Source organism: Micromesistius poutassou (genome assembly GCF_964030765.1).
Source record: "Micromesistius poutassou genome assembly, chromosome: 11".
Lineage (NCBI taxonomy): Eukaryota > Metazoa > Chordata > Actinopteri > Gadiformes > Gadidae > Micromesistius > Micromesistius poutassou.
This window is the reverse complement of record NC_140281.1, coordinates 8,379,004-8,405,507: the sequence shown is the minus strand read 5'-3', so window position 1 is coordinate 8,405,507 and position 26,504 is coordinate 8,379,004. Positions and strand designations below refer to the sequence as shown.

The 26,504-nt window shown below is 48.4% G+C and overlaps 1 protein-coding gene across 1 annotated transcript in view; it reads right to left on the bottom strand.

The window, feature by feature from the left end:
• Nucleotides 1-11,366: 11,366 nt before the first annotated feature.
• The window catches only part of palmdb (palmdelphin b), a 16,405-nt gene continuing 1,267 nt past the window's right edge, over nucleotides 11,367-26,504 (bottom strand). The window contains exons 2-8 of the mRNA XM_084475504.1: nucleotides 18,036-18,087; nucleotides 16,888-16,968; nucleotides 16,280-16,410; nucleotides 13,942-14,056; nucleotides 13,249-13,273; nucleotides 12,912-13,028; nucleotides 11,367-12,726 (exon numbers count right to left, since the gene is read on the bottom strand). Coding sequence (XP_084331630.1) covers nucleotides 11,501-12,726; nucleotides 12,912-13,028; nucleotides 13,249-13,273; nucleotides 13,942-14,056; nucleotides 16,280-16,410; nucleotides 16,888-16,968; nucleotides 18,036-18,087 — 1,747 coding nt within the window. The 3' untranslated portion in view covers nucleotides 11,367-11,500. The remainder of the gene's footprint in view (nucleotides 12,727-12,911; nucleotides 13,029-13,248; nucleotides 13,274-13,941; nucleotides 14,057-16,279; nucleotides 16,411-16,887; nucleotides 16,969-18,035; nucleotides 18,088-26,504) is intronic.

Below are 26,504 nucleotides of genomic sequence, written 5' to 3'. Positions count from 1 at the left end.
GATCAGGTTGGAGTCGCCCGCCTGCTCCCAGGCCGCGTGGTTCGGCCCGCCGGGGAAGTCGTCCCCGGGCTCCAGGATGATGACGTTGTTGGCCGCCAGCTCGTGGCTCCGGGACCCCTTGGAGGGCGAGGAGGTGATGATGAAGGAGGGCGTGAGCGGCGTGCTGACGGAGCGGGGGAGGCCCCGCGACGGGGCGCAGTCCGTCGACTTGCCCATCTTGGAGAAGCCCCGCCCCTTCCTGAAGTGGTCCTCCCGCTCCAGGGCCGCGCGGACCTCCCTCTCCACCGGGGTCTCCGGGTCCTCGAAGGGGGAGCGGTAGCTCAGGTCGTCCAGACCGGAGTCCTCGGAGCAGGGGCTGAACTGGGTCAGGGGGTAGTCTCCCACCAGGCTCAGGTTCTCCAGGGAGTGCTCCCTCCTCTGGGGCCTCTCCACGGTGCGGACGGGCGTGTACATGAAGCTGTGGCTGCCCTGGAGGGTGGGCGTCTTGGCGGTGGGCGACACGATCTGCTTCTTGCTCTGCTCCTCCATCTCCAGCCATTGTTTGCGTGCCACCTGGAAGTCCACGTGCTCGGTGCTGACGTTCTCGCTCTTGGTCTCCTGGATCACACAGAAGTCCTTGGGCAGCTTCTTGGCGGGGTCGGCGCTCAGGGGTGGGGAGGGCTGGAGGTGTCGGGGCGCGTGGCTGCGGTGGGATGCGTCCTTTCCGTTTTCGCTGTCGTCCTCTGAGATTTTGGACAGTCCCGGCTGGGACAAGGGGTTGTACAGGACCTCCTGAGGGGGAGAAGAGAAGGAAACCACGTCGATGGGCTGCTCCAGCACCTCGTCGTCCAGCTCTTCCTCAAAGGGGGTTTCCTCCGTCGGAGCGTTGTCCTCCTCTTCCTCGGCGTCGCTCACCTCGGCCTTCTGCACAAAGAGCTCCTGGGCACTCAGCTGGAGGCTGTCCAGGTACGAGTCATCGTCCTCTCTGTTGATGGAAGAGGAGAAGATGGCCCTCCACTTTTCGTCTGTGTCGCTGTCGGACGAGGCCACGGCGATCTCGACCCTCAGGCACTCGTCGGCCTCCAGGTCGTGGTAGGACTCGTTGGAGACGTCAGACAAGGCCTCTTCTTGGATGTAATGCTCCAGCATCGACTCCGCAGCCTCCCCGGTCGGACCTTCTAGGGGGACATCGGGACTTACTGGGTCCTCTTGGGTTTCAGGGGTGAGCTGGTCTTGGTCCTCCTGGTCTTGGGGTCCAGGGGGCAGGTCCTCCTGGTCTAGGGGTCCAGGGAACAGGTCCTCCAGGTCTTGGGGTGCAGGGGGCAGGTCCTCCTGGTATTGGTCCTCCTGGTCTTGGGGTGCAGGGGGCAGGTCCTCCTGGTATTGGTCCTCCCGGTCTTTGGGTGCAGGGAGGAGGTCCTCCTGGTCTTGGGGTCCAGGGAACAGGTCCTCCTGGTCTTGGGGTCCAGGGAACAGGTCCTCCTGGTCTAGGGGTCCAGGGGGCAGGTCCTCCTGGTCTAGAGGTCCAGGGGGCAGGTCCTCCTGGTCTAGAGGTCCAGGGGGCAGGTCCTCCTCAGGGCTGGGCTCTGGTTCCTGCTCCTGGGGGTCCGGTCTTTTACGGTGAGCCTCGTTCTCGTAGACGCTGTCAGCGCTGGACAGCGTGTCGGACACGGACGAGGCGATGGACTCGTTCCTGTTGAGCTCGTCGTGTCCTGTCCCGGGACAGGAGGAGTCCTTGTGGTCCAGACCCGGTGTGTCACCGCAGAGTCCGCTCTCCTCGTCCTCTAGGTCTTCAGGTTCCATGGCGTCGGGCGGCGGGTCAGGGAAGAGGTCCAGGAGGTCTTCTCCGGGGGTGTCTCGTGGATCCATCTCCACACAGATCTCTTCCTGCTCGTCGCCTGGGCTCGCCTGCGTCTCCCGTCCGTCCGAGGCGTTCGTGGTGAGTTCCACCTCGCGGTCTGCAGGCGCTGCAGTGTCTGAGTGTTCAGCCGTTTCTATGGCGACCGTGTCTGTGAAGAAGCTGGTTCCGTTCAGGTTTGTGTTCTCAGGGCTACTGCAGCCTCCCGTCGCTTGGTGCCCATCCAGCTCTCTCTCTCCAGTGTTGGCGTTCTGCAAAGGAGGAGAGGAATAGGTTCACGTGTGAGACGCGGTGCGAGGAAGCAGCTCGGCTGAATGAATTATCGCTGAGTCTGTAGCTTTTTGCAAAGGGAAGTGGATGCCTCCATTCAGCAGAAAACTGAAACTCGTCTTAATTATTAGTTCCCACCTACACACCACTCGCCTCTTATTTCCCCAGTGACGGATAAAGTTCTGGCTGTGTTCCTCAAATAGAACATGTTGGTTCTCCTCATTAAACCAACCAGGCTACTACGGTCATGGGGACTGTGGGTAAATGTGAGTCCCAGCTGAATCCTGTAGCACACAAATGTTTTGCAAAATACTTACATACAATACTTTCATGGATACATTTATACGTGTTGCATAGATTTAGTTTGACATCAGAAATTATATCCACTGTTTGAGAAACACACGTGAAATGATTGAGATACATGATTGAGACACTGCTATTATCAGAATCATAAGTATTTGATGATTTTACATCCTTGTTTGCATCATTTGAAATAGAATCACAGAGGAGTATAACTGAGAGCAGACTACTGCATTATTCCAGAGAGGTGATGTTTTAATAGTGCCTTAGTGCTCCCATCGTAGCCTCTTCCATTCATGTGGAGGAGAGCATCATGTTATATCACTCGTTCTACTCAACAGTCTTTGGGCTGCACCACATTAGTAAACAAAGTATTTCCCCTGATGAGCTACGGCGCTTTAATACTACTCAGTCCAGCGGCTGAGTGCTGCTACACAAGACCCACCCACACACCCTCCACAGAGTCCCATTAGATGAGACACACGCACATGTACGTGCAACACATCCACGCAGGAAACCGGCACACGCATGCAACACACACACGCACGCACGCACACAAGCAGCACACAGACACACAAAGCTGCACACGTGCAAGTGTTCACACACGTACACACGTGCACTAGCCTGATCACTGCTCACTGAAGTGCTCTCCATGCTGAGGAGCAGGGAGGGGGCGGTGTGGAGGGAGGGAGTGTGGAAACACTCAAGGACACACACGTAACCACACGCAGCCACACACAACCACACACAACCACAAACAGCCACACACAACTACACACAACCACAAACAGCCACACACAACTACACACAACCACACACTGCCACACACAACCACACACAGCCACACACAACTACACACAGCCACACAAAACCACACACAACCACACACAGCCACACACAACTACACACAGCCACACAAAACCACACACAGCCACACACAACTACACACAGCGAGGCCTACATGTGTACAATCTGTACATAACGTAGGCCTACATGTCATGTGTAAATCCTGTTTATTAAAGATTTTAATGATATATATTTAGAATTCATTATGTCATATAGTGTACATTTACATTGTAAGCCCTTATTTAGTGTAACATATTGAGCATGCGGCAGAAAAGTTCAGTGACATTATCTCCGAGCCTTCATCATTAATCTGGCCCTGCTTCTGTCCCCCGGAGCCTGGGCTGTGGACCGGTCTGGTCTGAGGTCCTGAGTGGACCGGTCTGGTCTGAGGTCCTGAGTGGACCGGTCTGGTCTGAGGTCCTGAGTGGACCGGTCTGTCCCCCGGGTCCTGTGGACCGGTCTGGTCTGAGGTCATGCCGTCTGGTTGGCCAGTGGCTTCACAGTAGCTTAGCCCGGCTTTTCCCCGTTCCCCAGGACACCCGACTGACCGACACACAACCTCATAATCCTGCGCCCCCCCCCCCCCCCCCCCCTCCATTCCCCCACCTCCGGGCTCCGAGCGGCAGTCTGCTGTATCCTGACTCCACCATGGTGAGGTGTGGTTAGACATCTTTCCTTCTGTTACATCTCAGCGGAGTGTGTCTGTCCCCCCCCCCCCCCCCCCCAGGGCTGAGGGGGGGGGTCCCGGGATTGGGAGGGGTCAGCTGTCACTGGAAATAACTTTAATTACGACTCTCTAAATAGAGTCTCTCACCTATAGTGGCTTCCTCCCTCTGTCCCCATCACAGCTGTCTGTCCTCTCCTGTGATCTCTCTCTCCTCCGGTGTGTATCTGTTTCACTCCTCTACTGTGTGTCTGTCTCACTCCTAGTGTGTATCTGTTTCACTCCTCTACTGTGTGTCTGTCTCACTCCTAGCGTGTATCTGTTTCCCTCCTCTTGTGTGTATCTGTCTCACTTCTCGCGTGTATGTCTCACTACTCTCAGAAGATGGGAACACACTGTCAAAAGGACTTGTTCTTTATCCATTCAACCCTTTCAGCTTCTCTTTAGTCTTCCCTCCTACTGTATTCTACGCTGTCATGTTTGAGTGACTTGATGAAGGGTATGGATGTCTTAAACACCATGTGGCCAGCACGCACGCACGCACGCACGCACGCACGCACGCACGCACGCACGCACGCACGCACGCACGCACGCACGCACGCACGCACGCACGCACGCACGCACGCACGCACGCACGCACGCACGCACGCACGCACGCACGCACGCACGCACGCACGCACGCACGCACGCACGCACGCACGCACGCACGCACGCACGCACGCACGCACGCACGCACGCACGCACGCACGCACGCACGCACGCACGCACGCACGCACGCACGCACGCACGCACGCACGCACGCACGCACGCACGCACGCACGCACGCACGCACGCACGCACGCACGCACGCACGCACGCACGCACGCACGCACGCACGCACGCACGCACGCACGCACGCACGCACGCACGCACGCACGCACGCACGCACGCACGCACGCACGCACGCACGCACACAGCCCTCTACCCAGCCTCCAGCCTCCACCTAGCCCTACCCAGCCCTCTACCTAGCCCTACCCAGCCCTCTACCTAGCCCTACCCAGCCCTCTACCTAGCCCTACCCAGCCCTCTACCTAGCCCTACCCAGCCCTCTACCTAGCCCTACCCAGCCCTCTACCTAGCCCTACCCAGCCCTCTACCATGATAGTTTATTATTGACCATAAACTATCATGGGATCAGTGTGCTGATTTGTTTAGTTTTTTTAAAAAAGGGCCAACAGCGCTTGTGTTTTCTTAGAAAACTTAGACTTACTGAAAACTTACTGAGAGTATTCTCTCCTATTGTATTGTATGGATGGTATTGGGGAAGATTGTTAAAACCTGTGGAAAAATTATTGTTAAGCAACAGGTAGACATGTACCAACTATATCTGACCAGATTAGCACAGAAGGCAGACAAGGTTTGCATGGATACAACCAATCTACTTTCAGTGGAATTCAAACGGCTCCCTTCTGGTCGTAGATATAGATACCCAAACGTTAGGATCAACCGAGCAAAAAACTCATTCATTCCCATGGTGATAACCCAATTAAATAAGATGGGGGGGGGGGGGGGGGGGTATGACTAGATAAATATTTGTAGTATGGTGCAGTAGTTTCATTTATTTATTATATCAGGCCTTCTATGGAAATGCAATATACTCAATTTTACTGTACTGTTATTTATTGATGTGTGTATGTAATGTGTTAAAGAGTGCTGTAGATGTCTGGTTCAATGTCTGTGTTGTGGATTCCATGTCAATATGCCTGTACTGTACAACAAATTGCCTCTCGGGGACATTCACGTTTTTTAAGTCTACCCAGCCCTCCACCCAGCCTCCAGCCTCCACCCAGCCTCCAGCCTCCACCCAGACTCCACCCAGCCTCCAGCCTCCACCCAGACTCCACCCAGCCTCCAGCCTCCACCCAGCCCTCCACCCAGCCTCCAGCCTCCACCCAGCCCTCCACCCAGCCTCCAGCCTCCACCCAGCCCTCCACCCAGCCTCCAGCCTCCACCCAGCCTCCAGCCTCCACCCAGCCCTCCACCCAGCCTCCAGCCTCCACCCAGCCTCCAGCCTCCACCCAGCCCTCCACCCAGCCCTCCACCTAGCCTCCACCCTCCACCCAGCCCTCCACCCAGCCTCCAGCCTCCACCCAGCCCTCCACCCAGCCTCCAGCCTCCACCCAGCCTCCAGCCTCCACCCAGCCCTCCACCCAGCCTCCAGCCTCCACCCAGCCCTCCACCCAGCCTCCAGCCTCCACCCAGCCTCCACCCAGCCTCCAGCCTCCACCCAGCCCTCCACCCAGCCTCCAGCCTCCACCCAGCCCTCCACCCAGCCCTCCACCCAGCCTCCAGCCTCCACCCAGCCCTCCACCCAGCCTCCAGCCTCCATAGTCCTACTTCTGTACCGTTATATGCATCATGAATATATTCAGCAAATGAAGGAGACAATGTGTATAAAGACAGTATCAAGTTATGTTGGGAGACACTTGTTGTACTGTAATACATAACAGACAGTATCATGTTATGTTGGGAGACACTTGTTGTACTGTAATACATAACAGACAGTATGTTATGTTGGGAGACTCTTGTTGTACTGTAATACATAACAGACAATATGTTATGTTAGGAGACTCTTGTAGTACTGTAATACATAACAGACAGTATCATGTAATGTTAGGAGACTCTTGTAGTACTGTAATACATAACAGACAGTATCATGTAATGTTAGGAGACTCTTGTAGTACTGTAATACATAACAGACAGTATCATGTAATGTTAGGAGACTCTTGTAGTACTGTAATACATAACAGACAGTATCAGTAATCTTAGGAGACTCTTAGTCGCTGTGAGGTTCAGCCTTGAATCCAATTAAAAAACTTCCAGGGGTTTTGAGACAGGTTGATAGCTGGTGACTAATGTGTAGCTATAAAACACCAAGAGTTTGGCGTGAATGAGTTTAATGGCAAGCAACACTGTTTAGCCATTCATTAGCACCTAGCTAAGCTGTACCTAAAGCTGTACCTACCACTAGCCTGCAGTACAGCATCCAAAGGGAGATCATATCCAACTTCACTGCAGGCTAATGCTGCTAGGTCCAGGATAATGCTGCTAGGTCCATGTTAATGCTGCTAGGTCCATGTTAATGCTGCTAGGTCCAGGATAATGCTGCTAGGTCCATGTTAATGCTGCTAGGTCTAGGATAATGCTGCTAGGTCCAGGATAATGCTGCTAGTTCCAGGCTAATGGATGGAAAGATGTGCAAAGCCCAAACCTTCTTCATGCACACACATCATGCCTGTGTGTGTGTGTGTGTGTGTGTGTGTGTGTGTGTGTGTGTGTGTGTGTGTGTGTGTGTGTGTGTGTGTGTGGTGTGGGTGGGTGGGTGGGTGGGTGTGTGTGGAGGTATTGGAGGATATGTCATTAGAATGAGGGTGCTGATGGAGATGGGAGCCCTGAGGCCACTCAGCCAATCCACCACAGCTCTCCAACCCAGCGTCTGTGTGCTCCAATGGTAAACCTCCATGGGAACACATTGTTTCAGGATTTGCAGGAAGATACGGAAATCACAAATAAAATAACTATTATTTATTGTCATTTAGATAGATGAGGAAATAAACTGCAATATTTCAAGCTTAAATATCCTTTTCACAGGCTTGATTATTTTAAGTTCATGTGAATCTTCAATAATAGTTAATAGCCTACCGAAGTAGTTATATATCCTCTCCATGACATCTTGGTGATCAAATGCTGTGAAGGGAGATACGATCTATCTTATATATTAACATGCATGTACCATATGGTATACTTATGTCATTGTTCATTGAAATGTGTTTTCATTTCTCTAATCCTAATCACATGAACATTGGTGCATGACTGAAGGTCTGAGGGTCTGAGGGTCTGGGGGCTCTGGGAGCTCTGGGATGTCTGTAGCGAGGACATAAGGCTGTGATGATGGGAGATGTTACCTAGCAGCTCTGGGATCAGTGTATCTGAGGACATGAGGCAGTGAAGGGGAGATGTAACCTAGCAGCTGTGGGATCAGTCAGCACATTTACATGCAGAGTCATAATCGGGTAACTAAACGAATAAGACCTCAACAGGACTTGTGAAATGCATGTAAACACCTTTACCCGATCTACTTCGCACAAAAATCGGCACATGAACGGTCAAGCGAAATCGGAGAAGAACACCTAGATAAGTCGTTCATAGTCCGGTCTCTACCTGCATGTAAACAGCATGTTTCGGAGTTTGCGTTCTGCGCATGCTCGAGATCTTTTCCGGGGGCCGTGAGCTGGAAGTAGAAGGAGATGGTATACGTACGTGTTGTTGTCGCTGTCGAAAAACGAGAAACTGCGATTTATTTAGAAAGGTGGCGCAGAAGATAGAGGAAGCCGGTGTCGTGCCAATGTAGTCACCCCCTATAAGAAGTGTATCATCATCAACATGCATTCACTACACACTACGCTTCGATTTCACCCAATGCTGAATTAAAAGTACATGTTTTTCTAAATGTTGCTCATCAACGAGGTTGTAAAGTAGTAACTAAGATCTTCATTCATTGCGCTGCGGCCAAACTGACGGGGGTATTCTCTGATAATATGAAACGCAACATGGAGGAGAAAGCGATGTTTTCAGTAGACAGCTGTCAGTTCACTTCGGGTCCATATCATTTCTCCGACGCTCCATTGTTCCTCTTGGTCGTATGCAGAGTCCAGCTGGAGGAGCTGGCTCTGCTGGCGGATGAGTCCGCATATGACCGAGAGGTCGGAACAATGGAGCGTCTGAGAAATGATATGGACCCGAAGTGAACTGACAGCTGTCTACTGAAAACATCTTTGTCGAACGCTGCCCGAGTTTGTTGTTGCTGGTGACGTAAAGAGGTCAACCGGTGGCTCTATTACCACTAGTTGAAATGGGTACAGCGCCACCTATCGTACCGGAGCGTGACATGTTTCAGCCAATTAATCGGTTTACTCACCGCCATGTATACTCAGACAATTGCAGTTGTCCAATTGCGGAGCATATTCGAACTATGGCTTTAATCGGATTAAGCTGTGCATGTAAACGTACTGAGTGTGTCTAGTCTTAGAGGACATTAAGCTGTGACCGCAACAGGACCAGCAGCCTTGGAGAAACTGAACGCTCACAATGAGCTAGGCTCTTTCTCTCTCTCTCGCTTACAAACCGCTCAGTTGCTTTCGATGCTTTATCCCTGGCATGGCAGATATCTTATTCATGTCACACACAAATACAGAAACACAGCCAGCAACACATCGACCCGGACGAAACCGTCCGAGGAGCAACAGAGACACCGCCGTGTGTTGAGAATGCATCCTCTATGCACTTTGTCCCGAATCGAAAACCAACACGTGTGTTCAAGAACCAGACAACACAGACATGTTTGTCTCAGCCTCCCAACGGAGAGGATGTCTTCATGTAGCAGTGATGAGGAGAAGGGCTGCTTTAGACGCTCTGGAGACTTATCTATCAGCTATCTGCACACGTCTCAGAGATAATGCATGATCTATGTTTAAACGTGTTTTTGCGGTTCAATTTTGCTTTAATATAAATAATGATCATAAAAAATAAATCAATGATACTTCTATCTACCAAATAGTAACTTAGAAAAAACAACGAAATTCTAGTCATTAGGTATCCATGCCTACCGCGATAACGCCGCGCGCACAATGACACACGAGCACACGCGCGCGCCCCTGTCCCGCAGCTCTATGTGCGCTTCCTCTCGCGCTGCGGACCCCGCGTCCCTCCGCTCGACGCTCCCGCCCCGAGACCGCACCGCTACACCCTGACACCGGGACGGCTAATACACCACACACCGTCACCGTTACCGAGCAGCCCACAAAACGCGTACCGCGACGGTCCCGTCACCTACCTGCTAGAGACACCCCGCGGGATGGGGGAGACGGGGAGACAGGGGGAGACAGGCTCTCTGTCCGCGCGCTGCACACAGACCGCACCAAAATCCGCCCGCCCGGCTGTCACGTGTGGAGGGAGGGGGGAGGTGGTGGAGGCTGATGAGGTGGTGTAAGGAGGGTGTGTTCTCAAAGCAGCCAATAGAGGATTTGGTTTGGAAGGGTTAGGTTTGGGACGCACACGCTCACTATACACACCTATCTACACCTATACAAACCTATATACACACCTACATACACCTACACACACCTATACACATATACACCTGTACACACCTACATACTACACACCTATATACACCTACATACACCTACACCAGCGCCGTCGTATAGGGGGGAAAGGTTATGACAATTATAAGGCCCCACAGCCCGCTAGGGCCCACACACAGCCCCCAGTAGCCTGTATGACAAAATGATTATGCATGGGGGGGGGGGGTAGGTCAGGGCAACTGCCCTGACCTACTCACACCTATAATATACACCTATATACACATATATACACCTACATGCACCAGGTAACTCATAGACTCAAAAACAGACCATGATTGATAAGCTCAGAGCAAGGTCACCGCATTTCAGTTATCAACACACCTCATCATTTCATGCAATATTGATCCATCCCTATTCATGGATCTTTTCATATTTTTTCATAGATCGCGGCTCCATTCTGATATTTTGTTTCAAATACTGTACATAAAGGGACCAAATACACAGACCGGTCACCGTGTTACTCATGAGGATTGATACACAGACCGGTCACTGTGTTACAAGATGTAGTGTGTTACTCATGAGGATTGATACACAGACCGGTCACTGTGTTACAAGATGTAGTGTGTTACTCATGACGTATTCACTTTTTTCAGAGGATTGTTATTTTTCTTTCTTTGATTTTCATATGGTCAAAGACATTGCTGATTGAATGTAGTAGAAAATTATACAATGGTGATTCATAGAGCATGTTCCCCCTTAGCCTGCAAATATTTCTTTCACAAGCTACCCAAGCCTTTCAGAAGCCTTGGGTTCTCATTTGACTAAAAAGCTCCTCTTACATGATGTAATTGCTCTCATATAACATCTTAAGCAGTACGTCTAAGGTGTTATCTAATGTTGTTTAAGAGATGGGGAGAGAGACAATGCACTGAATCCATATGTAAATGTGTTTTAACATGAAGCCTTAAATTCCTCTGATAATGTACACATGTGCACACACACACACACACACACACACACACACACACACACACACACACACACACACAATCTCATTTACAGTACAAGTAATGAAATATAAACTTTGATGTGCCATATTTGCTGAAATAATATATATATATTTTATTGAATATATTATTTGGGTTTTACAGTTAGCGGTCATAATTACACTTTCAATCAAAACGGCCTTACTTAACGACAGTGTTAGCTGTTGTTACGATGGATTAATATGCAATGCACTATTATCACCAATAGATGGCAGCGAAACCAAGCTGTCTCTGAGATAGTTGTTGAACTGAACCAACTGAAAACAAAGGCACTCTCGGGTAAATGGTTATTATATTGCACAAGAACGTCTCTGTAGGTAGTAAGGCACTTAGAATATATAAAGAAGGATAAGATGAATGAGATAGCAAAAAAATAATTAATTAATTAAATTAAAGAAAGTCACAAAAAGACCCATCATCTCTTCCAGGTGGACGTAGCTTGTGGCTGTCTGTCCAGGCAGGAGCCGTTATTGCCAGGCTTGTGGATGAAGGTGGGCTTGAGTGGAAGTACGTCCTCGTCACAGTTTGTGCAGATGTCCTCATTCGGCGCCAAATCACCCGACACTTTGGCCACCGCGACTCGAGGACAGAAGACCTTGCTGCTGTATCCCTGTGGATGATAGGAAAGACTCCCGCTCCCGTCCTCATCTGTGTCCCTCTTGAAGCTGTGATCCTCGTCGTCTTCTTCTTCTTCTTCTTCTTCGCTGTTGCAGATCATCACCAGCTCTGCCTGGAAGTCCTCCTCGTCCTTCGCCTCTTCTGCATTCTTGAAGCCCATGAAGATCATGGTGACCGGCTCTTCCTCAAAGTCCTGCGTGAGCGCGTTGAAGTCGTTCAGCGAGGCCTCGCTCTCCTGATAGCAGGGTGACACCCTGCAGGAAGCCATGTGGTCCATCACTGCATCTGGAGTACAAAGACCAGACTGTGGGTGAGGACCGGACCTGTCATCACCCCTGTAGACCGGTTGAATGGGGACCCCTTCTGACCTGGCTGTGACGGAAACCAGCGTCACTGCATTGGGAACAGGGGAGCCAGCCTGGCCGCTGGGGAGGTTTGGATTGTGGGACCGAGGCGGTGAGTCTTGGGCCTGGGCTTGGTTTGGAATGTAAAACAGGGACTGCTGAGCGATCTCCTCACACCTCTGGGCTGCGTCCCTTGGCCGCTGTGAAGGGGCGGGGCTGCATGGGCCCTTTGACCCTACATGATGCCGGTCAAGGCCACTTTCTACGATTTCAAGACTCTGAGCTCCATTCTGGGCCGGGCAGGTGGACAGGCTGCGGCCGGTGGGAGTGGGGGTCTGCCTCAGTGTTTTGGGGGTTCTGGGTGTGGATGGCCTGCTGTTTCCGTGGTAGGATGTAGATTTAGAGTATACAGGCTGGTGGTATTGAACTTCGCTCGGCACCTCTTTGTCCATGGCCTGGCTGAGGAGCTCCTCTACCTCTGACTGGGTCATTTCCTCAGGTCCTTCCGTCTCACTCTTTTGGTGGGCGTGGTTTAGCGCATACACAGACTTCCGGCCGTCGTCGTACACCTTGACTCCTTTCTCCTGGGCGTCGTCTGGGGTGATGGTTGACATGGCAACCACGTGACTCTCCCCGGTCCGGGGGTCATGCTCCACGCTGATCTCCATCGCAAAGGTAGCTGGAGAAAAACAACTCTTAGGTTAAGATCTATGACCTGAGAGAGTTAAGGCCTGAGAGACCTGAGAGACCACGTTACTTCAGCTAAAGAGACCTTGTCGTGCCATTTCAAATGAATGCTTTTCCCAGTCAGTGTATCCACATGAATAGTTTGCATTACAGTAAGAGATCCTGCAGCATACGTACCTCTCTTGGAATCCCCATCGTCAGCCTCTCTTTGTAGGGTTCTGGCTCTTGGAGAGGGTGAGACGGTAGGCAGCGGATCAGACAGAGTCATCGGAGTTGGAGCGATTAGACCTGAAACTGCAAAGTGGGATCTGTGACTTGAGGAAAATCAATATGCTTATTTATCAATCATAGCAAAAATATATACTGTGTTTAGTATCGTTAGGTACTAATATACTTTAAAAAATATATACAAAATAAATTGACTTGAATATTTCAATATTACTTTCAGAATTTCAGAAGCTGTACAAATGGCGAAAGCAAAAGGAAATTAAGGATAGAAAAAGTTGACCTTTACCTTCATTGAACCCTGCGTTTAGCTCCTGTGTGTGAAGATACAGAAGCTTAGGAACAGTTCCAGAGAGGAGGAGAAGGAGGTCCAAAATCACATGACAGGGTTGAGTCGGTGTTAGGTGTTAGCATCCACAAGTTAACCACGGCACTCCTCATCCTTCTCGCGTCTTGAAATACAGGCAGCAGGAAAAAGGAAATGGAGAGCAAGCCTTGTGTGTGTGTGTGTGTGTGTGTGTGTGTGTGCGTGTGCGTGTGCGTGTGTGTGTGTGTGTGTGTGTGTGTGTGTGTGTGTGTGTGTGTGTCTGTCTGTCTGTGTATGTGCTTATATTAGTGCACAGCAAGCCCATCAGCTGGTGAATACAGCACACCCACACACTGGCCCCAGAAAAGCATCTTTCTAGAATGCCAAAGCATGTTGCAAAATCTGCCGCAGGCTGAGAAGGTGTGTTAGGCGAAGGTGTTAACCGTTAGTTTGTTAGTTTCCTTTGCGATTAGAACTCACGTGTGCACAAGTCATGCATTTCCACCTCAGACATTTTTGTGTTTGGAGTCTGGTTTCAAGGATTTAAATCCATTATTGACCAACGAAATGAGGGCTAAATTCATATTGTCCACACAAAGTAAGTGATGAAGGTCAGAGGAAAGCACAGCAATCTCAAACACAAAGAATAGGAAGGTCAGAAGACAGCACGCCTACCTTTATGATGTCTTCAGCTGTCCTCTCAACCTCTTTCAAGCGTTTCAGGATCACTTCTTCATTGGCGGAGATGTTCAGCTCCTGGGTTTCCAGGTTTTCAATCTCCTTCTCTATTCTGTGGGAGGAGAGAATGCATCAGGGGATAATACAACGACATGCACACCGCCTCTGCAGCGGTGCTGTGGAAACATAATGAACGATGATGGATGGACAATGAATGGAGTGAGTCACTGGAGGCTTAGGAAGGGACAATCAAAAGGTGTCACTCTGCATGGATTGAGGCAGTAAAACTATGCTGTGCTTACGAAATATAAAAAAACGGATGGCTAAAGTAGCTGACGTAAAGGTAAAGATAGAAAATACAACAGAGCAGATGAGAGCATTTTTTGACTTTGCAATTCAGTTTGATTCCTTTGCTGTTATTTGAAATCCTTTTTTTGCCTCCAGTCAGAGGTTATCTTTCCAACCCCATTTCCTGGGATAATGGGATGTTTTAGCCAGGTGTTAAGAGAGACATTTCTCCCCCCACATTGTCCCATTGTGTCTCTTATCCAAAGGGCTTTTCGGTTCCGCTCAAAGGACATTTGGCCTCACACCTGGGGTGTGAGGCAAAGCCCCTGGGCTCAGCAGCCAGCGGCCCACCCTGTTGAGATGCTCTCTCCAGATAATCCACCTGTTGACAGGAAACAGTGCCCTGTTCGCTCTGACAGCACAACAGGCATGGACTCAGGGGTGACAGTATATTATTATTTCAGCAGCCAAAACCCAGCCTTCCCTACAGCTAAACCCAGCCTTCCCTACAGCTAAACCCAGCCTTCCCTACAGCTAAACCCAGCCTTCCCTACAGCTAAACCCAGCCTTCCCTACAGCTAAACCCAGCCTTCCCTACAGCTAAACCCAGCCTCTCTTACAGCCTAAACCTGGCCTTCCCTACAGCTAAACTGAGCCTTCCCTACAGCAAAACCCAGCCTCCCCTACAGCTAAACCCAGCCTCCCTTACAGCCTAAACCCAGCCTTCCCTATATGGTTCCATCCTTGTTGAACCCGGCATGGATCTGTCCACTGAGGCTGATTGGATGATTGTGTTAAAGGAGAACTCTGGCAATTTTTAACCCCATTATTGTTTTCCTGAGGGTCACCCCATGTTGAGGGAAGTTAAAAGCCAGACGAAAATTGATTAGACCAAGCCAGAGATTTGCACTGGCTGTGGGCGCTACAGAATAGCTATAACGCTAACCTATGGGGGCAAGCTCTTTATCCGCGACAGCTAGCCGATAGCAGAACGGATGTGTGCAGATGCACAGCCACTGTGGCTAGTGGCTGGGAGAGCATCCGTTCTGCTATCGGCTAGTAAGGGCTCTCTGGATATGTCCACGGGGTAATCTGCGGTGAGTGTTTACATGCAATAACGCAAAGTTTATACTGTTTCGCCACACTATTTGAGTTAAACGAGCACGGTGGTGTCTCATAAGGAACCAACTTGTGTTACATACTGTAGGTCTTGGAATGGTTTTCTGAATGTGTTTAGAAGCCCCAAAAGCGGATAAAGAGCTTGCCCCCATAGGTTAGAGTTATAGCTATTCCGTAGCGCCGGCAGCCAGTGCAGATCTCTGGCTTGGTCTAATAAATTTTTGTCAGGTTTTTAGCTTCCCTCAACATGGGGTGACCCTCAGGAAAACAATAATGGGGTTCAAAATTGCCAGAGTTCTCCTTTAAGCTGGCATTCCCAGACAGAGGAGCTTTTGGTGGGAAGCCCTGTTACATAACAGACTGTTGGGATGTATGTCTGAGGATGTCTGAGTGACTGACACTCAGAACTCCCAGCCAGGTTTTAAGTAGGTGAAAGTAGTAGGCGTCCTAATCCTACCTGCCACCACCTAACCCCACGCCTCCTCCTAACCCCACAGGCTGCAAATAATGAGCGAGTGGACAGAGAGTGGGAGGCACAGAATACCAAACAGCTAAGAAAGACCTGGCGGTCTTTCCCAGGCTCGGCCACTCTTGGACATGCATAATGGCACCAAAGGGAGCTTGCTTGTTGCTTTCTGATGGCTTGTGGACCACTACTAATGGACACTAAAAGGGTGGAGGGAGAGAGTCTGCCTTCACTGTGACTTGTTGTCTGATGTATTCTACCCTTTCCCAACTCAAGGCTCTGGCAGTCCCAGTGAGCCGCTTCGGCTGAAACCAACACATTCAAGGAGCAAGGAAACAAGTCATATTGCACGAGCAAATAAGTGTTTTGTAGGTGTATATCACTTCTAATATGAACAGATGACTTATTCAGATCAGCCCCTAGTGCGGTGGACCAGCCCCTAGTGAGGCGGACCTGCTGTACCTGTCGATGTTGCTCTGCAGCAGGACGGTCTGCTCCTGCTCCTCCTGGACCTGGAGCCTCTGCGCCTCCTGGTCCTCCCCAGTCTGCGGGCTCAGGCCGTCCATCAGCCACTGCTCCCTCAGAGCCTTCTTCTGCAGGAGAACCGGGTTCAGGTCCAGACCTCATTCTAGAGCAGCACCTCACACTTCTTTAACCCGTCTCTGTATATAGTTTGCCTTTTCACATTTTTTGCCTTGCCTTATTTATACATATGTTAAAATATTTATATATTTATGTAAATATATTCTATCTTGAACAGCCCTACTGTGACCGTCACAATTGTTCCTCAGGATGAATAAAGTTCTCTGAATCTGCACACAATATTTTGATGGTTAAAATAGCGTCATTGTTTTTATATAGACCTCTCTTTTTCTTTGGATAGAATAATAATATAAGGTTGAGAAAACTAAGATACCTGATAAAGCCATCAGAACCTAAAGCGCTTTGCCAACCGTCCTGGTTCCAAGTGTTGTCTCAACAGAGGGGATGTTGGGTTAAGCTTCAGTATTCCAGTCCTCTAAACACATTCAACTGGAGACGTTATGTTGACTCTCTTTACTCAAGAGCACCTTTATGTACTGAAGTTGTAACTTCTCCTCCTCGATCAGTCTCCTCTTCTTGGCGATGTCCTCCTGCACTCTCCTCTTGTCCTGTAGAGGGCGTAAAATCAAAGAGCAAGGGAGTTATTACAGCTCCATACGCCATGGAACATATTACACCTGCAAATGTTTCACATCGCGGCCTCAGACTCGCTGTCTGCTGCTTGTCAATGATGTCGTTAATCGAGATCCGCTAGAACTTGGCAGCACCCCAGGGTAGAGGCCACAAGTTGTTTTTGGAACAAGCAGACCTCTACGACCGGGCCTCATGTACTTGCTGTTAGTGGGCACATTGTCTGTGTGTCCGTTAACGCATATGTGCACCTGTTCCATACGTACGACCCTTCAACGTCACCCCAAGCAGCAAACACAAGGCCCACACAAGCCTGCCTGTGTGAAGTCCATTACACAGGCACCATGGTGGGACAACACAGGTACATCACTCTGACACTAGCTATGGGTCTGCTCCTCATATGTACCAGCGCACGTGGAGTACACTTATCTCCACTGGTCTGCTCCCAGTGTCCTGGTATGTTAAGCAGCAGACCCAGAGTCAGTGTTATGAGCGACGCCTGTGCTGTCCTATGATGACTCCTCTGTCACCTGTGTTGTCCTAGGATGACTCCTTTGTGCATTGTGCAAAGCGTCCATCTTCAAATTAGTTTATTTATGGGTTTCAATGACGCAACGTTGGTGTTGCCAGATGAACCCCTGCAGTACAGATTGCTTTAACTGTTGGGCCGGTGGACGGAGGGACGCGTGGCTCAGTGGTGAACTATAACTAATCCATCCAGGATGAGTTTGTAATCTTTTGTGAAAGGGGATCGCCATGGTGACGTCCCTGGTATTAATAGTGACCTGGCGGTCTGCTTCGCTGACTTCCTCTGTTTGAAGACAGAGGGAGGGGTCGGGTCCCAGTGTCAGGGATGAGACCCCACCCTGTCTTTAAACAGAGGAAGGGTCTAATCCCAGTATTGTTGACCAATTCTGGTGACCCGAGAGTGTGTGAGTGGGATGAACCAGTAGCAGCGATGGTGACTTACTGTGATGGCCATACCTATACTGGTGACCCCCGAGTGCGTGAGTGGGATGAACCAGTGGCAGCGATGTTCACTTACTGTGATGGCCTGGATCCTCTCCTTCAGCAGCTCTGATTCTTCCATGCTGACCCTGGATCAGAGAGAGAGGGGTTTGTTAATCCAGAAGGAAGTTGAGGTTTCTCAGGCGGGACATCAGAGACACAGATTCAGCTCACAATTTTCCAAGAATACACAGACAGGCGGGCCGGATTCAAGGAAGTAACCCAAACAGGAATCCTTGCATTACACATATTCATGTGTAAAATCATCATTCTGTGAATATGCTGGTTGGAGCCTCATCCACGTTCACCCAACACCGGCTGTTGACTGGCTGAGAGTTCTCGGTGTCCGGCCCTCTTCCCAAACACTGGCTTCTATTGGTTGTCAATCCAACTGTGGATTGTGAGTAATATAACTAACAGACTTGAGTGTCTTCACATTGCAACTGACACAGCAAACTGTTTCCAGATGCTCCCCGAGCTGGGAGGAGGTGCAGGGAAGAATCCAGGAGGTATAAAGGGGAGGCAGGGCAGGGAGGTGAGCAGGGCATGGGGGGGTGAAGGACCAGCTTAAAATAAACCGACGGTGGGGGGGCCTGTACATAAGTACATAGAAATATGTTTGCATTGACATCCTGTTCATCATGCACCTAAGAATGGATGACTAGAAACAGAATAGGCCCGTTGTTAATCTGAATTTCTCCTCCCTTTCAACCTCTAAAAGTGTGTGTGTGTGTGTGTGTGTGTGTGTGTGTGTGTGTGTGTGTGTGTGTGTGTGTGTGTGTGTGTGTGTATGTGTGTGTGTGTGTCGTGTGTATGTGTGTGTGTCTATGTGTGTCCCGGCCCGGGTCGATATATCTTACCTATATTGTATGTGTGAGGCTGGACATAATGGTCCTGGAAGGTCAGGACAAGAACTAAAGAAGAACTAAAAAGTACTGATATGACATATTAGCTCACCTCTCACGTGATATTAGCTGACCTAGCACGTGATATTAGCTCGCCTAGCACATTATATTAGCTCACTTAGCACATGCTATTAGCTCACCTAGCACGTGATATTAGCTCATCTAGCACGTGATCCTAGCCGCCCTAGCACATGCTATCAGCAGGAGACATGAGGAGGAACAATCAGCCAGCTGCCAGAGGGGGACCTCTCCAGGTTTATTACTTCCAACCACTGCAGAGCACGACTGCAATCTTCTCTTTCCTGGTCAACGATACCAGCCAAGTGGGTTTCTGTTCACTAGGTTATGGGCTGAAAGAATCGATTTGGGACAACCTTTATCTCTACCATGAACACACGAAGGTAGCGCACTAAAATCAATCTTTGTTTGTTCTTTCCTGTAAACATTATTAACTGGAAGGGTGGTACACTGGACTTCTGCTCACACAACAACCAGTTAAAACGAGGCCTGATGTTAATGAATCCACACAACCATATTCCTAAAGGACCTTATCATGCATTAGCTAAAATAAAGACTTGAACCGTGGTTTGATTAAAGAGGAAGGCGAACTTGGTCCATTTCTAGTCCATTTTTAGTCCACAGAACAGATATAATGTGACAAAGACAAAAGCAACAACACTCTACTGACCTAAATGTTGGAATGAATGTCCTTCAAGGGCTTCTGTACTCATTCAGAGGGGATTTGTTGTACACTAGAGCTAAATAAACCCCGTTGACGTCCGGTCCTCACACCTAGCCCCTCATCAGCTGGGTCCGGTCTGTCTTCGGACCGGGACCCGGCCCTGCAGGAACCCCCCCCCAAGGTCAGGGGGCCGTTCAAATCAAACGTCTGTAGCGGACCACCTCACTACTCTGGGAGTGAGGGTGTGTGTGTGTTGCTCTGTGTGTGTGTGTGTGTGTGTGTGTGTGTGTGACGTTCATTTGTGTTTCAAACCTCTTCTATGTCTGTGTAACAGGAGTAGCCCCCTCCCCCTCCCCCCCCCCCCCGGCCCCTATGACCAGGTCACCACAAAGCAACACACAGACATACACACTCTATACGTCTATTTTCCGCTAGTGTGTGCTTCCCCTCTCATTAACAGAGGCTGCATCATCATCATTGCATAGAAATGCCTATGGCTGTAGTTTGGTAGTGCATCATTCCTATTGGCTGATTTCATGAATTCACAGATCGGTGATGTCACTGAAATAGTAGAAATACTAAAAAAAGACTAAATAAAGACAAAATAAAAATATATTATTCATGAATGAATCAAGTTGGATTAATGCTGATGTTTAAGCAGGTGTATGATGTTCCATTAGAGAAAGATATAAAAATATAAATGGAATCCCCATATATTTCAGCACAATGAATGAATGATTATGAATGAATTCATATTTGTTTTCCCTCTTCTTTGATTGTATGCCTGTCGCACACGACAGTTGATACACAAAGATGGACTCCAACTCCATTTCTATCAGTACTATCAACACAATGAGGCATTTGTGCATAAGTGCATTATACTGCGCTGCATATTCAAAAGCCTCTTCCTCCACACAGAACTCCCCCGCATGGCCACCTCAAATCTGTCAAACCTCGCCCACTCACCACAGCTTCTCCAGCACATTGCAGAACCCTAAAGCACACAACACACAATAACAGAAACCTAAAGTACACAACACACACAATAACAGAACCCTAAAGAACACAACACACACAATAACAGAAACCTAAAATACACAACACACACAATAACAGAACCCTAAAGAACACAACACACACAATAACAGAACCCTAAAGAACACAACACACACAATAACAGAAACCTAAAGTACACAACACACAGAATCACAAGCCTGCCATGACACTAACAGAACCCTAAACCAGCCTCTAACACAGAGAATAACATGACACTAACAGAACCCTAAACCAGCCTCTAACACAGAGAATAACTTGAACTGAATGTGATTGACAGTGATTTGAACCTATCAGAAGATCCTCAGGTCAGAAGTATGTGTTAATGGGTCTGGAATCTGGGCTGGGAGGATCAGAGGAGGCCATGCCTTACCTCCATGGCCCAGAGAGACATTGGATATAGAACTCATGGAACCATACTCATCATAGAGTGATGGATGGCTGGAGGGATGATGGATTGGTGGTTGGAGAGATGGATGGATGATGGACAGATGAATGGGTGATGGACAGATGAATGGATGATGGACAGATGGATGGATGATGGAGAGATGAATGGATGATGGACGGATGGCTGGGTGTGTAAAACAATGTCAGTGAGAGAGGAGGAGAAACATGAAGTCGTCTCTGAGGAAGAGTCAAACAGGCAGGTACACAGAGGCGTGTGATGGACCTGGAGGGATGGGGCGGGGAAACGGAGGCAAAGGTGATGTGAGGAGCAGTGGAGGCAGAGCCACACTGGGTCTCTAGCCAGCCGTCAAATAGGAAACAGGAGGTGAGATCTAAAGCCTAAAGCCAAAGGGTTTTAAAGACTCTCTCAGTACGTTTGAGGCCATAGGCTGGTTGTGGTGTTGTGGTTGTTCTCTGTGTGTATCGGTACTACAATGGAAGACTATGAGCAGTTGAAGGGGTGTTTTAATTGGCTGTTGACAAGACAGATGCAACCTGTGAGCAGACTCAGAAGAGCTTCAGGTCACGTTAGCAGCGGTCTCTGGAAGGAGCCTCAGTTCTCCTGAGAGGAGAGGAGGAGCGAGATGATCTACAACCACCAAACGCCCTTTCAGCTACCCCCTCCCTGCCATGCATCGTGCAAACGTGATTGAAAGGCAAGATGGAGTCCCAGAACTAGTAAGGGGAGCCCTGGCCTGGCCCCGCCCACTTGAGCAGAGATGTTCCCGCTCATTGCTGGTGGACGGTGATGGCATTTACAACCAATTACGCTCAAATGACAGCTCTTTGCCACAGCACCTGTACACTTTAATTACACCAAGGACCTTCATGGGCTCTTGGTGAGGCCAGATTACCATGGCAACCAGCAGTTAAAACTGGATGCCCCCCCCATCAAACATTCTCTGTTCCCACTCAACTTTCTCCCCTTTTAGACCGTCTAAGATTCTACTCCTGTGTACTGGTCTATGTACTGGTCTATGTACTGGTCTGTGTACTGGTCTATGTACTGGTCTATGTACTGGTCTGTGTACTGGTCTGTGTACTGGTCTATGTACTGGTCTGTGTACTGGTCTATGTACTGGTCTATGTACTGGTCTATGTACTGGTCTGTGTACTGGTCTATGTACTGGTCTGTGTACTGGTCTGTGTACTGGTCTATGTACTGGTCTGTGTACTGGTCTGTGTACTGGTCTGTGTACTGGTCTATGTACTGGTCTGTGTACTGGTCTATGTACTGGTCTATGTACTGGTCTGTGTACTGGTCTATGTACTGGTCTATGTACTGGTCTGTGTACTGGTCTATGTACTGGTCTATGTACTGGTCTGTTTACTGGTCTATGTACTGGTCTATGTACTGGTCTATGTACTGGTCTGTGTACTGGTCTGTGTACTGGTCTGTGTACTGGTCTGTGTACCAGATGAAGGTCAGTCCGCCCCCCACCTGTTGTCACTCTGATCCTGCCGCCTGCAGGCTGGAAATAGAGTCAGCTCTCACAGCTGTACACCGGCCTGGTCAGACACACTAGCCCTGTACGCCTGTCTGTCTGTGTGTCTGTCTGCCTGTCTGTGTGTCTGTCCGTCAGTCTGTCTGTCTGTCTATCTGTCTGTTTCTCTGTCTGTCTGTCACACTCTATGTTGGTCTATGCGTTTGCATGAGAGTTGAGTGTATGTGTGTGTGTGTGTGTGTGTGTGTGTGTGTGTGTGTGTGTGTGTGTGACATCACGGTGCACAGAGCAGTGAGGTAAGACCCAAATCTCCCTCTCCTGTTTGTCGTGTCGTTTCCCCTCTGAGAGGGGGGGGGGGCGGTCCACCCCCAGCCCTACAGCAGGGGGCGTGTCCTATGACATGAACGGGGTTAGGGTTCCAGGGCCATGGAGTCTGTTGAGCTCGTCAGACGGGGATTAACTGAGGAAAGCCCTGGAGACAGAGGTCACGACCTGAAGGGTCACGCCCTGAGAGGTCGTGGAGGGGTTAACCCGGGACGACCGCGTGGTCACCTGCCTCCAGCGGGTCCTTGAGGAGAGAGGCCGGCCTGCCACCCCCCCCCCCCCCCCACCCCCCGTCTCCCCCTTCCTCCTCCTCCTCCTTCAGCTCTGATGGATTCTAACCAACAGCTTCAGGTGGCTCAACTCATAGCCAGGATCGTCCAATGACCAAGTCCTTCAACACTCTTATTCATAATTATTACTTTATTTTGTATTATTATCATTATTATTATCACTATAATTGACATTGACATGATTCATCGTTTTTCTTTATTATTCTCTTTATTTTTAAACAAGTCTTACTTTCTTCCAGCAGATACAGTATCCTGCGTTTGTTGTGAACAACGTGTGAGGCTGCCCCCTGCTGAGCTCTCCTCTCAGCTCCTTAACACTGATTCAAACATTGCACATGAATCAGGCCGTTCTCCGCTGATGACACACTATTAAAAGTTCTATTTCTGATGTCACCTTTACAACAGTCTGCGCATTGTGTACTTTAGTGTGTTCATGTAGTTTAAAATAATTATGAGGCTGCTCTTTAATAATTTGTTTGTTAATACTATTGTTTTGTGTCACTCACTTCCTTCCTGTCCAAGTGTACCAGAGAGATGTGTTTTATTACACATCAGTATACACTGTGAGAATTGACTTCATCACAATGTGCTTTCTATACAGAGACTGCAGACGAATGAAAAGCATAAGTTTAACAAGTCCAAAACATTTAAAATATTTGGTATCCTTTAACTTTCCAAATATGTAACATTGTGTTGGACTAATGTGGTCTCTTGTTTTAGGACTAGTGTTGTCTCTTGTTTTAGAACTAGTGTTGTCTCTTGTTTTTGGACTAGTGTCTCTTGTTTTAGGACTAGTGTCTCTGGTTTTAGGACTAGTGTCTCTTATTTTAGGACTAGTGTTGTCTTTTGTTTTAGGACTAGTGTATCTTGTTTTAGGACTAGTGTCTCTTGTTTTTGGACTAGTGTTGTCTCTAGTTTTAGGACTAGTGTCTCTTGTTTTAGGAAAAGTGTCTCTGGTATTAGGACTAGTGTCTTTTGAGGACTAGTTATGTCTCTGATTTTAGAACTTGTGTCTCTTGAGGACTAGTAATGTCTCTGGTGTTAGGACTTGTGTCTCTTGAGGACTAGTGATGTCTCTGGTATTAAGACTAGTGTCTCTTGAGGACTAGTGATGTCTCTGGTATTAAGACTGGTGTATCTTGAGGACTAGTGATGTCTCTGGTATTAGGACTAGTGATGTCTGTGGTATTGTGTTGCTGTACTGAACAGCAACAGATGAATCCTTGCATGACAGGAGGAGGATGATAAACGTGTGTGTGTGTGTGTGTGTGTGTGTGTGTGTGTGTGTGTGTGTGTGTGTGTGTGTGTGTGTGTGTGTGTGTGTGTTTGTGGTGTGTGTCGTGTGTGTGTGTGTCTGTGTGTGTGTTGTGAGTGTGCGTGTGCAGTGCTCAGTTAATGAATATTCAAAGTACACATGTGTGTAAAATCATGAATATTGAGAGGAATGCTGTGATCCATCTAAAAGTCAAAGTTATTTAAATTACAAATACATTGAAATGAAACACAAACACAGACATAGATTGTGTCTAATCAGTAGAGATGTATAAAGTACTAGAGACCCAGACTTAAGTAAAAGTACAAGTACTGTATCAAAAAAGTGACTTGAGTAGAAGTAGAAGTGTTCTTTAAACACCCCACTTAAGTGGAAGTACTAAAGTATTCAAAATGTTTTGTACTTAAATATTGCAAGTAGTTTATTTTAAAATGTACTACTCAAGTACTGAAAGTAAAAGTAAAAGTATTGTGTTATGTTTATATTAAAGAAAGCAGTCAAAAGTTTGAATATCATATTGTTAATATTATCTCAAATATTTAAACTGAAGGACACACAATTCCTTTGGCTGTAGCAGCAATACAAGGACAGGAATACATACAGAGCTGTCTTAAAGCTGTCAAATGCCACATACAAGTGTTTATGTAAAAACAAACAACTAAAACATCTCAAAGGCCAGAGGGGTATTCCAAGAAACAAGGGTACAAACATGGGTAAGTTAAAGGACAATTCCGGTATTTTGAACATTGAGCCCCCTTTCTGGTTTGTCTAGGTTGAAATAGAGTGGTTGACACCGACATGTTGACTATTGGTCCTGTCTCGGGTATTTGCCTCATTTAGAATCGCCCCTGCCTGCTTCAGAATGGCTGGCGACGTGTCCTTAAAACAACCCTAAATGTTTGTTTTCATAAATGTACAACTCACCGAGTGGTTAGTGGTGTTTGTTGATGTTCCAAATCAAGTATCGTAGCGAAATACAATTTCTGTTGTGTTTGATTGCTATTTTATCACATTTTGTAAATCCCATTGATTTCTGTTGGAAGACTCATTGCTCGTTGGCTGGAAATGGAAAGGGGGGCTGTTTACGTTTGATTGTAGTCTTTTCGTTCGATTCTAGCCCTACTGTTGAGACTGAGAACCAAAAGAAAAGACTACAACCAAACGTAAACAGCCCCCCTTTCCGTTTCCGGCCAACGAGCAATGAGTCTTCCAACAGAAATCAATGGGAACATTTTTATAATTGTAACGAGTAACGATTCAGCACATGAAAAATGTATTGGAGTAAAAGTATTAAACCCATCAAAAATATGTAGTGAAGTAAAAGTGGAAGTAGAAGAAAAAAATTATACTCCAGTAAAGTACAGATACAGCATTTTAGTACTTAAGTACAGTAGTGAAGTCGTTTGTTACTATACATCTCTGCTAATCAGGATGGTCATGTATTCAACAACAAAAAGCTCAAAGCATTTGGAATTACAGCAGATGTCATTACAAACATAAAGGACAATGTTAACATGATTAGATATCTTTGAGTGTGTGTGTGTGTGTGTGTGTGTGTGTGTGTGTGTGTGTGTGTGTGTGTGTGTGTGTGTGTGAGAGTGTGTAGTACAGGCAGCGGTTTTTGCATGTGTTGTCACTGTTGGTCAGTGTTTAACTTCAAGTGAAAGTGCTCACTACTTAAACCCGCCTGGTCACCTGGACCCCTGCTGGGACAGGAAACACCTCACTGAATCAGGAGCTTACTCAACCACAGGGACCACAGAACCACAGGGGTAATCTCTCTGCCGTACCCTCATCACCAGACCTTTAGTTAAAGTCACTCCTCTACTCATCACCAGACCTTTAGTTAAGGTCACTCCTCTACTCATCACCAGACCTTTAGTTAAAGTCACTCCTCTACTCATCACCAGACCTTTAGCTTAGGTCACTCCTCTACTCATCACCAGACCTTTAGTTAAAGTCACTCCTCTACTCATCACCAGACCTTTAGTTAAAGTCACTCCTCTACTCATCACCAGACCTTTAGTTAAGGTCACTCCTCTACTCATCACCAGACCTTTAGTTAAAGTCACTCCTCTACTCATCAC